The sequence below is a fragment of the Rhamphochromis longiceps genome, linkage group LG9 (genome assembly GCF_057381845.1).
Source record: "Rhamphochromis longiceps isolate RC_006_pf linkage group LG9, R_longiceps_female_GT1.1, whole genome shotgun sequence".
Classification (NCBI taxonomy): Eukaryota; Metazoa; Chordata; class Actinopteri; order Cichliformes; family Cichlidae; genus Rhamphochromis; species Rhamphochromis longiceps.
Genome location: NC_140565.1, coordinates 12,448,006 through 12,460,532, shown reverse-complemented (window position 1 = coordinate 12,460,532; position 12,527 = coordinate 12,448,006). Strand labels below are relative to the sequence as shown.

Here is a 12,527-nt window from a genome sequence, read left to right as displayed (position 1 = left end):
CCGACTCAGGACTTTTACACAGTTCTGATTATGATATTGTACTGTAGTCCCCATGGCTCTGTTCTATATTATAGATTTTAGACATTTTATTCTTAAAGCTACTCATTGGTAATTGAGGTCAAGTCAAACAACTTTCTGTAACTTAATTTCATAAAACAATATTTTAAGTATTATCATTATTATTGTTGTTTGGAGAGAAGTAGTATCATAAACCACTGGCTGCTGTTTAACAGAGGATGGCGTCAAAGCTTTCCTACGTCAATTGGAAAACGAAGAAGAAGATTTCCCAGCTTGCAGTTCGGCGCGCGAATTTGGATTTTGTTATGGTCAAGCCGTAGCCTGTATGGCTCAAACATGGTACTGTACTGTTAAACGTTACTCTAACCATTTTTCTCTTTGACAGAATATCCTAGTTTTTATTCTTTAGACGTGTCGGTGTAAGTCTGAGTCTGTTTGCGGCTGTTTTCTCGTGAGCTCGTGTCATTAAGTCTAAACTTTGCATTTATTTCTTAATTGTAGTCTAAGTGGTTATTGGGAGAACAAGCTAAAAGACAGAGGTGAAGTTTTATTAATGCTTGTTCTGAAAGCCAATAAACAATAAGTAGTAAACACGTGAGTGTTGAGGGGGTGAAAGTTATTATTATTATTATTTAGCTAATTAGCACTAAGTTTATGCGCTCGTCTGCGCGCGCCATGTAGCAAAGCTAAAGTAGGCTTACATTGACAAGTGCGAATTAACATTAAGCAACACTAAAATGAGCTGAAAGAATTAATTTATTGTTGTGAGGCAAACACGGTTGATTTGCGTTGGCAGGAAGCGAGCAGAGATACGCTTGTAGATAGTTTTGGAAACGACAGGAGCAGCGGGACAGCCAAATCAGCTGATCGCTTTCAAGACTTGTGGAGGCAACTTGGAGAGTGTCACCAAAATGCACTTCAGGGTAACTGACAGTTTGATCTCACCACGTTCATGCTGGCTTTCATATCTATAATATGAAGTTCAGAAGCTAAATGAAAACACATGTCATCATTGCACTTGTTGCTGTTTCTAGAATTGGAAGCAAAAGTAAGCAAGCTGAAAAAGGAACGTTGCCTGTGAGTATGTTGTGTCATTTTGCGTTTAATGAGAAAGACACTTGAGTCTTAGTAAGTTATGTATGAAGGGTAAAGTGATGTGTTTGTCCTCTACAGAGATGCGCAGAGGCTTGAAGTGTTTTACAGTCGAAACCAGCAGCTCAAGGAGCAAAATAAAAACCTGCAGGATGCCATGGCTCTCCTGGAGGAAAGGTAATTTACCCAAAGATGAATGCACGTGCACTCCACTGTTATTCCCTTTGTAGCAAATGCTTGTTTGTTTGTTTGGAATATATGTGTCTCGTTGAACCTCTGTTAAATTCTAACTATAACTTAGGATGGGAGAGCTGCAGTTTGGCACTGATGTGGGATTTCTAATTAACTGGAGCAACATGATACCAAAGACAAGAATAACCTTTTCTGATTCATTGTATGGGTGCTTCAGATTCCCCCGCAGACTGAAAGTTAACAAGATTTAATGTGTTGCATTAAAACGGTGTGAAACATAAAGATTGCCAGCGGTGCTTTCCCTTTCCAGGCTTCGAGCAGCAGAGTGTGATCGATGCTCCATCTTAGAGGAGAACATGAAAAACGGTCAGCAGCAGAATCTGCGTCTTATCGAGAAACTAAGTGAGTGTTTTCATTTCAGTGTCCAACAGCCATTAATAGCCCTCTCTGATGTGCATACACATATGCAGATGCAATCTTTCACAACAGTAGTATGTTATATAATATGACGAGTAATATACTAGAATAAATGTGAAAAAACCCTAAAAATTCTTTAAGATTCTCAGTTTGTTTAAGAACAGAGAAAAACATGTTCTTTGCAAACCTTTGTTCCTCAGAAAATGAAAGAAACCTGCTGGAGGATGAAAACAATAAGCTGCGAGCTGAGCTGCAAAAACTGAAGAGTTCTCGGTAAGCTGTGTCGCATTAATGTTTTTGTTCACGAGAAAAATATGAGAAATGTTTTAAAAAGTTAAAGCAATAACTTGAAGTACTTTGAAGTTTATCAGTATCTCGCATCATGGAGGAAGTTTGACTCTTTACAGACTTGCTTCAGTTTATTGAGGTCTGGATTTTGACTGGGCCATTGCACAACACCCTGACTCTTCTGTTTTTCAGCCATTCTGTTGAATGTAGATTTGCTGCTTTGATTCAGATCATTGTCTTGTTGCATGAGCCTGTTATTGCCAAGCTTTAACCGTCAGACGGATGACTTGGAATACTTTGGTATATATGGGAGTTCTTGGATGACTCAGACACATCAAATCATCACCACTCCACCACCGTGCTTTGTGGTGATGTATTTGGGTTTTGCCAAACACACCCCTCTGCATTATACGTACACGTCTTCAGTTTGGTCTCATCTGTTCCAGTAGTCTTGTGGTTTGTTTGTGAGCCTAAGCTTTGCCTTCATGTTCTTTTTAGAGAGAAGCAGCTTTCTCCTGAAAATAAGCCATCCCTGTTCATCGTTTTCTGACTGTGCTGTCATGAACTTTAACATTTACACACTGAGACCTGTAGAGTCTGAGATGTAACCCCTGCTTTCTTATTTTATTGTATTTCTTTTTACAGTTTCTGAGCATTGCGCAGTCTACTCATCAAGGTGTCTCTTGACATTGATACATCTGTCTCACAGAGACTGTTCTTCATTTGGTTAGATATTGTGAACGGGTTTTTCTTAGCCAATCATCCACTGCGCTCATGTACTTAAGATGTCTTCAGTTGTCTTTCATGTGTTTTGGTGTTGCTGAGCCTGGTTTGTGCATTTATTCTTTTTACAAATGCAAGTTTATTCTACTGCTCCGATGGGTTTATTTTGGTTTTATGGCTTCCTCCGTTTGCGCCCAGATTTTAATTAATTAATTTTTTAACCTCATATTAAAAGTTCCAGTGAAAAGATACTTAATAGATTTTAAATATTTAAAATGGGGGACTGTGTCATGATTCCTGCAAATAGCTGTAAACAGTGCAATACTTTTGTTAAACCTCTTGAATTAAAGCTTCTATAAAAATGTGTATCACCTACATTGGTCAGACATTTCAGGAGTGAACAATACATTATCCCAAGCTGCTACTCAGTATTCTTATTTTTATGTGTTTATAAGCTTTTTGGTGCTAACAGTCCCAGTTTCTTCTGTGGCCCCTTGGGAAAATAAATTTCCCCCCTCAGTAGGGCTGGGCCATATTATACCGTTCACGGTAATACCGGTATAATGTTAGGCAACGATAGGAAAATGAAATATCGCGATAGAATGGGAGTAAAACGCGCATGCGCAGTGCCTTTGTTTTCATACGCACATGGCCGATTGTTGAGTGAAACAGATGAACCAGAATTGGTTTGTAAAAATGGTGCAACTTCAGTGATGTGGAACTGGTTTGGTGTTTGTCCGTCAGATACACAACAAAGCACATTTTTTTGCAGAACATGCAAGCGGCCGTTGTTATTGTCATATTTGTCGGACTAAGATGCTCTTAAATCTGGGAGTAATCTGGGTCCTAAACTCCGTATGCTTCAGGTCAAACAACACTGCAGCATCACTTAGAGTTAAAAACTGTCTAAATTCTTTCATCTTTAATAAAACGATCAGCATTGCTGCTTTACCAGGTGTAACTATGAAGTTTAACTTCCAGGCATCCATGAAAACAAAAGTTATTACATTTAACGGAGTTAGAAGTTAGCAGGAAGCTAGCGGAAGTTAGCTCGCTAGTTTCGCTAGTTACCTAAGCATGATATTGCATGTTCTGACTGAGAGATTTCTGAAAAAAATCAAACGTACAGCTCTGCTATCACTTCCAACTAGGGCTGGGTATCGTCACTGATTTCTAGAATCGATTCAATTCCGATTCACAAGGTCCCGAATCGATTCGATCCACGATTCGATTTAATTCGATTCGATTCGATTTAAATCTGGGAAATTTTGACAGTCAGAAATATAATTCAGATCAGTACATTTACATATTTTTGTATCAATAAAAAGGAAGCTGACACACGCAAGACTTTATCACAGGTGTGAGCGTCACAGCAGATGCCTTTGTGTCAAAGTAGCTGAGGATAAAACACAGAAAAACATGAAGGTGATTTTCCTGGCCTGGGATTTTATAAAAATATTCTGCAGTACATCAAAAACGAAAGAAAACCATTAATTAATGAACATTACCTCTGACGTTACAGCGGTTTTATTAGAGACACGGCTAAGCATTTTGCATTTTGAATAATTTTAAAAAGTTTAAATTTGTTCAGTATTGAACAGCAGAAATGAGGTTTTCTTTTCGGAAGAATGTAAAAGGGAAAAAAACAGCGGCCGACAGCGCTGTAAGCAACAGTAGACTTGTGCGTAACAAGCAAGCGAATAATGAAGAAAGGGAAACTGTTCTTGAAGTACAGAGAGAGAGAGGGCGAGAGAGAGAGAGAGAGAGAGAGAGGGAGAGAGAGAGAGAGGGAGAGAGGGAGAGAGAGAGAGAGGGAGAGAGAGAGAGAGAGGGAGGGAGAGAGAGAGAGAGGGAGAGAGAGCTGCGCATCGCGATGGAAGCAAAACAGTAAAAGTCAGAGTGAATTCATGACGATGTTTATGTGAAGCGTTTGGATCTTCTTTTGCTGCTGGTTCGGTCAATATTGTTTGGAGAGACATCAAACTAACAGCTTTAGAATCAGCGCACAAAGGGCGTGAACACAAAGCGCGACCCGCCGACAGATCAGAATCAGCGAGCTGTCGGCTTTCAGCCCCGACTGTGAGGCGACATCTAACTGATTCTGATCCGCGGGTCGCGCTGTGTGTTTAAGTCTATGTGCAGAATCCGTGTACCTGCTCTCATTTACTGTCTTAACTGTTTGGTGGTTCTTGAAATTTTGTGAGATGTCACCAGAGATTCTGGCATTTCGGGCAAAATAAATTTATATTAAAAAATCGATTCAGGATTTGAATGAATCGATTTTACGTTATCCAAGCCAGAATCGATTATAATCGATGAATCGATTATAAAAACCCACCCCTACTTCCAACATAAATGAAGACAGGAAACTAAACAGCAGTGACGTTTGTAGGGTTACTGAAGTTGGGCTAGCTGGTATATAATGATGTGCTACCGCTAGCGACACAGCTATGTTAGCATAACATAAACAGGGAAGCTGGAGGACGAACACTAACACTTTTCCACTTATAAAAGTTAACGTGAAGGTTCTTCATGGTTAGAGACAAATGCAATCGCATGGCAGGATACTGTAAACGGACCAAACTTCAGTCAGGAGAACAACTGAGATAATCCATCCACAATACGAGGTTAGTCATTAATACACTGCAACAACATGGGAATAGAGCAGCTGCCAGAGAATTCAACATTAATGAATCAATGGTACAGAAGTGGAGGAAGCAAGAAGAATGAGTTTAATAAAGTTTGATTTATCTGACTGCTTTGTTTCGCTTAATGTGCCTTATAATCCCGTGCACCTTATGGTCCGAAAAATGCGTACTGCACACTGCAGTTTAATGTTACAAAGCACCTCTTTTTAACTTCAGTGGATATTATACATGGTTATGCTCAGGATATGTCAGCCCATTTCTACTGGAAATGCCTTTTGGTTAAACTTTCAGCAAGGAATTTGCATTTGCACTGTTACATTTTTATAAAGCTTTAATGTACATAAAAACCAGCTTCTTGTTTAAGTGAAAATAAATGGAAGGTTGTCTTTTTGCGCTAGTAATGTTGTGGAGTTGTATTTTGTCTCGCATCAATTATATCGTCGGTTATATCGTTATCGCAAATTTTCAAATATATATCGTGATAAATATTTTTGGCCATATCGCCCTGCTCTACCCCTCAGTAGGCTTGTAGGTTCAGGTTCGGTAAGTTTTAAAGTTTCAGTTTCCAGTGAAGCACTACACGTGTGCTTTTCTTTTCAGGTCTGAATCCAAGGAGGCCTCACCCGCAGAACAGGAAGAGGGCGTTATTCCAGACTCCCCGATCTTGCCCAGCTCACTGCCCGTGGTAAACAGATTGAAGAAACAGAAAAATAACGACCAAATGAAGCGTGTGCGCTATGCAGAGGTGCCTCTACCACAGTCTAACAATTCGCTCTTCAATGGTCAGTCCTCTTTAAAGTAGCTTCCTCTTCGTCACCTGTCTGAAGACACAAACCAGTTTTCTAATCTAAATTCTTTTTTATACAAAGATCCTGAGGGTGCCACAAAGAATCCTGGAAGAGCAGAAGTGCTCGTCCCTAACACCTGTGAAATGGACGCGTCGCAGATCTCAAGTATGACTTCATCCATTATTGGTCTTCCGTAGATGCGATCATGAGCGTGTTGCTGTTAACATGTCTGTTTCCATTTTCAGACGATGTGACTGAAGATGAAGAAGAGGCAGCAATTGCAGAAACTTGTGGCCTTGAACTTATTGAAAAGCAGCAGATGGTGTGTATAAGCAGGATTTGAAACAAATGATGATCTAATAAAAATGTAATGTGATCAGGCTTTAATAAAAACGAATCTTAGGTGTGATCAAACAGATTAGCTCTCTTTCTCACCTTAGAATCTCAGGAAAGCCCCAAGCCAGCAAAGAAGCTTCAGCACTCTCTGGAAGCAGGACGTTCATTTAAAGTAAGCATTGAGACATCATCTTCTGCTGTGGCAGACACCTCCATGTGGAAAAGAGAAAAAAAAATAACAGTTCGGTGCTACAGTTATACTTGTTTCCCTCTTCAAGGCCTTGCTTCTTGTCCTCTTCATCCACACTGATGCACAGTCCAGACTCAACATCTAAAGGGTCCCCATCTCTTCTCCCACGCATCAAACGGTTTGCAGAAGGCGGCAGTGTTTGCAGGGCAAAACGGGTGAAGGAGGGAAGTCCAGAGGTACAGGAACGCAGTCAACGAGGACTCCAAGAAGACGCGGACAACCAGGAGGAAGGCGAACACCTACAGCGTGAACAGATCAGCCAGACTGCCATATCTGTGAGCAATCCAAGCATCAAGAAGGAGCAACTAGATAGGAAGGCAAGAGAAGGCAGTAACATCATTGTCAAATTTTAACCACGTTTAGTGTCCAGGCTGTTTAATTAAATGTAAGACAGAAATATAGAGTTTCAAGGTGCTTTTTATATCACACAGGTACAGTCAGGACATAATATGAGCACCAGCCAAAAGCCAAGCACTTCTTGTAGCAGTCCTGCTTTCAAGAAGCCAAAAATGAAGGTTAAACTGGATGCAGACGGGAAGAAAAGAACCCCTGTGCAGGATCTGAATGCTTCACAAGGCCAGCGTGAAGCTAAAGATGGTGATTTCTCTTCAGCAAAGTCACTTGAAGGACATGCGGATATTTCTGATTGTTGTACAGTTTGAAATGCTCCTCAATAATATTCAGTTAACTTGAATGTGGCTGTGTGTTCCAGCTGATAGGAAGCACACAGTGGAGCCTACATGGAGCGTCGATCCTGCGCTCGCTCTCTCCATGTACGACAGCGAGTGGAAAGGAGACGAGGTATAGTCACGTGATCTGCTCTGCTGAACAACCTTCACCCTCAGCATGCACTATACTGTAAGCTGGCTCGGGGCCTTTGGGCTTGGCCATATTAGGAATATCCTCTCTTATTAACATCATCCAGACCTGGGAGTAGAAATGCGAGTGCTGAGGTTGATCTGAAGCCTGAGTTTTACTTGTACATATACTGACCTCATTATTTTAAACTGTGTCCCTATTTAATGTGAGCGTTCATCATTTTAACATTATTTAAACTAAATCTATTCATTGCACACGTCGTTGTGAGAGTCTAACACAGGTTTTGTGCGTTCCAGGAAATTGATGAGCGGCAGCATCATGTGGAGATGGCAGATACAGACTGCACCTGGGTCAGTCACAGCTTACTTCAGCGTCAAAGAGAGAAGGACCGAGACAGAGGAGACAGTGTGTTCGGTGAATATACACGGCAACACTTTTTTTCTAAAATATTTAAAATATGCTGATTTAAACTGTTAGTAATCTCAACTGTCCCTACTTCAAGGACTCGGTGAAAAAGCAAATGACAGCTTGGATATGATGTTCGACACAACGGCTTACGGGGAGTACAAATCTTGCAACAGTTCACATCTAGGCCAGAGCCAGCCCTGTGACCGTGATGATGATGAAGAGGAGGCCATTGGTGAGCTTTCAGATTGAAAGAAAATGTGTGCAATCTAGATCAGTATTTTCAGATATCTATTCGTAAGGTAAACCCTGTGTTTTTTCCCCCCCCTAAATTCTCCAAATAAGGAGATCCTCCTGAAGACAGTGCATGCCAGTCTAAAGCACGGTAAGAAACTGATCAACCTTTTCAGGTGTTTATCTGAAGATGATCATGTTTGCTGGTCATTGTCAGTTTTCCATAACCTAGATCTGTCTCTGGATTAGACACCCAGCGTTTGCACATGTAGCAGTCGTTCGCAAAAAGGATGAGAGAAGAAAACTGAAGGGCACTACCTGCAAGGAATGTGAAATTGTAAGTATTCTGAGTACTTGAGTTTAATAAAACTGACACACTGCTTACACTGATCCTATTTTAAATAATTGTTTACCTGCAGTATTACGCCCATCTGCCAGAGGAGGAAAAACAGAAAAAGCTGTCTGCTTGCTCAAGGCATCGTTTCCTGTACGTTCCTCCATGCACACCTGAAAACTTCTGGGAAGTTGGATTCCCATCAACGCAAACATGCATTGAGAGAGGTAATTTAACAGTTATGCACTGTAGATTAAAGCAGTAAGGGCAAAACATTTGAACCCATTTCTCAGCAGGACCATTCTTCATCCTGTCATGCTTTTCAGTGCACGAGAGAGGATTGTACTGTCTTTAATACTAGGATGTGTCCTCTGTTGTAGGTTACATCAAAGAAGAGAAGAATCCTGAGGCGCGCTTACGGAGGAGGCAGCCATTAAATGCTCTATTCTCACCGAAGCGAAACAAGGAGGAGAAATAAAAATGTCCATCTGTAAAAGAACTGATGTTGTGAAGAAGGTTGCCGTTGTTTCCTTTCTCCCCTTCAGTCGTTCTGACTTGTGTTTTGTTTTTTTTTAATGTTTTTTTGTGCGGATAGTTTGGATGAATAAATAATTGTTTCTATGGAGTGTTGGGATTGTCACAGTTCATCTACAAATAAGTAAGTAATAATATGCAGACCTTTAAATTCTGACCCAGTGCAGTGAGGATAGTTTGTACCAAACTTTTATTTGGTCAGGAGATCAGATAATAGACAAAGTTATAAAATGAATGTAGAAAAATAGAATCTGCATCCCCAGTTAATAAAGAAAGTCATTTGAGGTGAACTCGTCTAAAGTGCTGAAATTCGTCACACGTGAGTATCCCTCTCAGAATAGATCAGCAGAGCCTCTCCGACGTGACTGACGACCACACTGCAATCAAAAACAGATCAGGGCTTTCATCAAAAATCCAGCGTCACGAGATTAACGTGTATTAAACTGGAAAACAAAAAGCATTAAAAGTTGGACATAAACCTGCAACTTTTTAAAACCACAACTGACAAGAATTCACATACAAACGTTCACAAACATGTTAGAACAAATAAGACGGATGCAGAAATCTGAAGCATGGAAAATGAACATTTGTTTTTGTGCTGAAATGAGCTGGAAACAAAAGTTTGGTACCTACCACAAAAGAGACGAAGCATTAGAGTTCACAGAGAAAATAAATGGAGACAGGAGCATGGCAGTAACCTGACAGGACATAATCCAACAAGTAAATCGCATCAGTTTGACTTTGACGATCAACACGTGTGTGTGCGATGAACTGTGTGTTACATGAGTTTAACATATCTGAAGTCACCTTAGATAAAAAGATCCAGACCCCAAAGTGTTCAAAGGACAGTCCGCTTTTTAATTTGACTGTAGCCAACCGCAGCAAAAAGCCCAGCAGAGCGCTGTGAAGTGAGACACACAACCAGTAAGAAGGCCACAAACCTTCCTCTGTCCTATTAAACCTTTTACAGAACTGGAACAGGAGTCCTTGTACATAAACACACTAAATATGCCGTTATTTAAAACTTTCTAACAAAGATCTACTTATTTTATATCCAAGTATAATTAGAACGGACTCTGAAGGCTTCAGTTTGATATGAACTCAAAGGACGACAGCTTGTTTTCACGGCTAACCAACATCGATGCAATCAATATTAGAGAAAACTGACGTTTTCACCTGGCACAGCAGCCACAGTGAAATGTGTGCGACTGCAGGGACGGGAACTCCAAGGCACCTGTGAGGTCACCTGCACAGGGACAAGAGGCATAAATTTTATATACACACACACATATATATGTGAAAATGAGCTGGAGACAGTGGTAGTAACAGAAAGAGAGGAGGCAGAGCTGGAAGTGGAGGTTGAAGATGTTAAACTAGGACAGCAGAGTTACAGCTCAGGTTGAGCGGTTTGGAGAGAAGAGACAGTGGACAAATTGGACAAAGGAGTTTTTAAAGTGGAGATGCCAGGCAGGAGGAAAAGAGGAAGACCTCAGAGGAGATCCATGGATGTAGTGAAAGAGGACATGCAGGGGGGTGGTGTGACAGAGGTGGAGGGTCTGCTGTGCTGGCTCCTAAAGAAGTAGAAGAGGAGCTGCAAAATGAGCAATAACAGAAGTTTTTGTGAGAATATTTGCAGAATCTATGTGAGGTCAGTCGTACCTGTCGGGTGAGCAGCAACAGCCAGCAGCAGCACGCTGTTGTTCAAAGGGGGGAAGCTGTTATTAGGCACTGATAATATCTAAATCTGCTTAACGTGAAAGGTTAAAGTTTTGAAATGAATCCGACTGAATAACTTAGACATCACTATCCCGTATATTGACCCTTAATTTTAAGACTTATGAATGGCAGTCGAATAAGGAAACGAATAAGCTTTTTTGGATCATGTCTAACGCATCAACACTTGGGTTTATCACAATTGTTTACATGTAGTTTAAGTAAATTAATACTCTCACGTTAGAAGATTGAAGGTTCAGCCTCAGATCAAACAATTTAGACTTGAATCTTACCTGAACAGGTAGTTAATGCACTGCTGCTCAAGATCACTGCAATCAAATCACAAAAGCAGCGTCTTCAGCCTCTGATGTGCAGCAGAGCAAGCTGAAGCTGAGAAACTGCACCGCATGCTAGACTAGGAAGGCGCTCATGTGCGCCCACCAAAGGCTTTCACTCACCTCAGGTTGACGGACTTGTGGTGAACTTGAAAGACTCTATATGCACCTGCAAAGCAGTGTTGTTGTTTCAATTTCTGCTGCTGTTGCAGTCGCTTATTGCCATCAAAAGATTTAAGCCTTAGGGCAAAATCGATCAGCTCAAACACAACATCACCTCAAACCCTCGGCCTTATCAAGGCTCAGATATCTTCATCATCATTCTTCTCACAGTTAAAAGTGTTTTTAAAGTCATATTACGATATTAGACTTACCAACACAGGCGAGATGGCAGACGGCCCACAGGTAACCGCTGTGGTCCACCTGCACGGCAAGGACACATGCTAACTAACTTGATCTACGGCACCGGCAATAAGTGAGCCAGGATTGTTATTACCTGAGGGTCATAAAAGGGAAGGTTGATGGCTGAAAGCAGCATGAGGCATAGGCTGGAAGAGAAGGAGGGACGTTTAATGTGTGAAATGTGTGAATCTCTTTTTAAAAAAATAATAAAAAAAACATCCATACCTGATAAATTTCAGCCACTGTGTCTTCTGCTAAAAAACAAAAAGCAGAGAGAGCACATTAGGAGCAGGAGTGTGAAGCACATGACTGAACAGATCAGTTTACAGCAGGCGGTGAGCGCACTTACCTCTCTGCGCATGACCTTGAAGATCACGTAGCTAAAGGGATGAGAGCAGTTCTGAAGAGTGAAGAAGAAGGGAATGTCCTGCGTGGAGGAGACACACTCATAACAAGATTGTCACAGTAGCAAGAAAAATCAGCACATGAATGCACTGCGATGTTATTTTAAGTGAACTGTGCACTTACTAAACGTGATAATGCCCGGGAACCAGCGTAAATGTTCCCCACAAATAGGAGCGAGCCCGGAAGCCAGGACAGAGCCGCAGATCTGTAATGCAATATTAGAGCACGTGGATCGTGTGGAAATCTCCCACGCGGCAGTATAATATCAAACCCAGCAGAATGCAGTGCGGTGACAGTACCTGGTGATGCGGTTTATTTCCACCCATCCCAGCTTTCCAGACACTAGAAGCAGGATAGCTCCAATAAATGTCTGCCATCTGGAAATGTGCAGTTTGGTCATGTTAGTGAGAACAAACACGAGGTTATTCAGGTATCACACAACAGGGTGCATAATTAAACTAATGAATAATTCCTTTTACTTCTTTAGATTTATTGAAATGTATTCTACTCAAAGAAGAGTCACTTCACTAGATACATATTCAATATTTATTTTCAGTTACTCACCCTTGAAATAAGGTTGGATAGGTGAAGTTT

At 41.0% G+C, this 12,527-nt stretch overlaps 2 protein-coding genes across 5 annotated transcripts in view; one reads left to right on the top strand and one right to left on the bottom strand.

Moving 5' to 3' along the window:
* The first annotated feature begins 298 nt into the window (after positions 1-298).
* On the top strand, positions 299-9,165 carry rbbp8 (retinoblastoma binding protein 8). Of its 3 annotated transcripts, none has more exons than XM_085418322.1 (19): positions 299-357; positions 815-941; positions 1,053-1,095; positions 1,192-1,287; positions 1,613-1,704; positions 1,920-1,992; positions 5,979-6,160; positions 6,248-6,331; positions 6,412-6,488; positions 6,607-6,674; positions 6,820-7,069; positions 7,184-7,349; positions 7,465-7,553; positions 7,868-7,985; positions 8,074-8,211; positions 8,322-8,361; positions 8,460-8,547; positions 8,630-8,771; positions 8,925-9,165. In XM_085418322.1, exons 1-19 carry the CDS (start codon positions 355-357, stop codon positions 9,020-9,022), a joined length of 1,974 nt encoding a protein of 657 aa, XP_085274448.1. In that variant the 5' UTR covers positions 299-354; the 3' UTR covers positions 9,023-9,165. The 3 variants fall into 3 exon arrangements, with proteins under 3 accessions (XP_085274448.1, XP_085274447.1, XP_085274446.1); XM_085418321.1 differs by having other exon boundaries at positions 6,781-7,069; positions 8,325-8,361; XM_085418320.1 differs by having other exon boundaries at positions 6,781-7,069.
* An 88-nt stretch (positions 9,166-9,253) lies between these two features.
* Positions 9,254-12,527, bottom strand: part of slc35d4 (solute carrier family 35 member D4) — a 3,934-nt gene continuing 660 nt past the window's right edge. The window contains exons 2-15 of one of the 2 annotated variants that reach the window (XM_085418323.1): positions 12,498-12,527; positions 12,233-12,310; positions 12,057-12,138; positions 11,878-11,955; positions 11,754-11,782; positions 11,623-11,674; positions 11,501-11,549; positions 11,250-11,295; positions 11,085-11,120; positions 10,738-10,772; positions 10,255-10,324; positions 9,886-9,979; positions 9,712-9,776; positions 9,254-9,455 (exon numbers count right to left, since the gene is read on the bottom strand). The exon at positions 12,498-12,527 is cut by the window's right edge and continues 17 nt beyond it. In XM_085418323.1, the coding sequence (XP_085274449.1) occupies positions 9,392-9,455; positions 9,712-9,776; positions 9,886-9,979; positions 10,255-10,324; positions 10,738-10,772; positions 11,085-11,120; positions 11,250-11,295; positions 11,501-11,549; positions 11,623-11,674; positions 11,754-11,782; positions 11,878-11,955; positions 12,057-12,138; positions 12,233-12,310; positions 12,498-12,527 (808 nt within the window). In that variant the 3' untranslated portion in view covers positions 9,254-9,391. The remainder of the gene's footprint in view (positions 9,456-9,711; positions 9,777-9,885; positions 9,980-10,254; positions 10,325-10,737; positions 10,773-11,084; positions 11,121-11,249; positions 11,296-11,500; positions 11,550-11,622; positions 11,675-11,753; positions 11,783-11,877; positions 11,956-12,056; positions 12,139-12,232; positions 12,311-12,497) is intronic. The other variant, XM_085418324.1, reaches the window with a different exon arrangement.

Bases quoted from the DNA above. Each gene is read 5' to 3' on its own strand.
- rbbp8 (XM_085418320.1), top strand. The intron at 8,362-8,459 runs GTAAGAAACTGA...TCTCTGGATTAG, and splicing joins GCATGCCAGTCTAAAGCACG to ACACCCAGCGTTTGCACATG. The intron at 8,772-8,924 runs GTAATTTAACAG...CCTCTGTTGTAG, and splicing joins GCAAACATGCATTGAGAGAG to GTTACATCAAAGAAGAGAAG.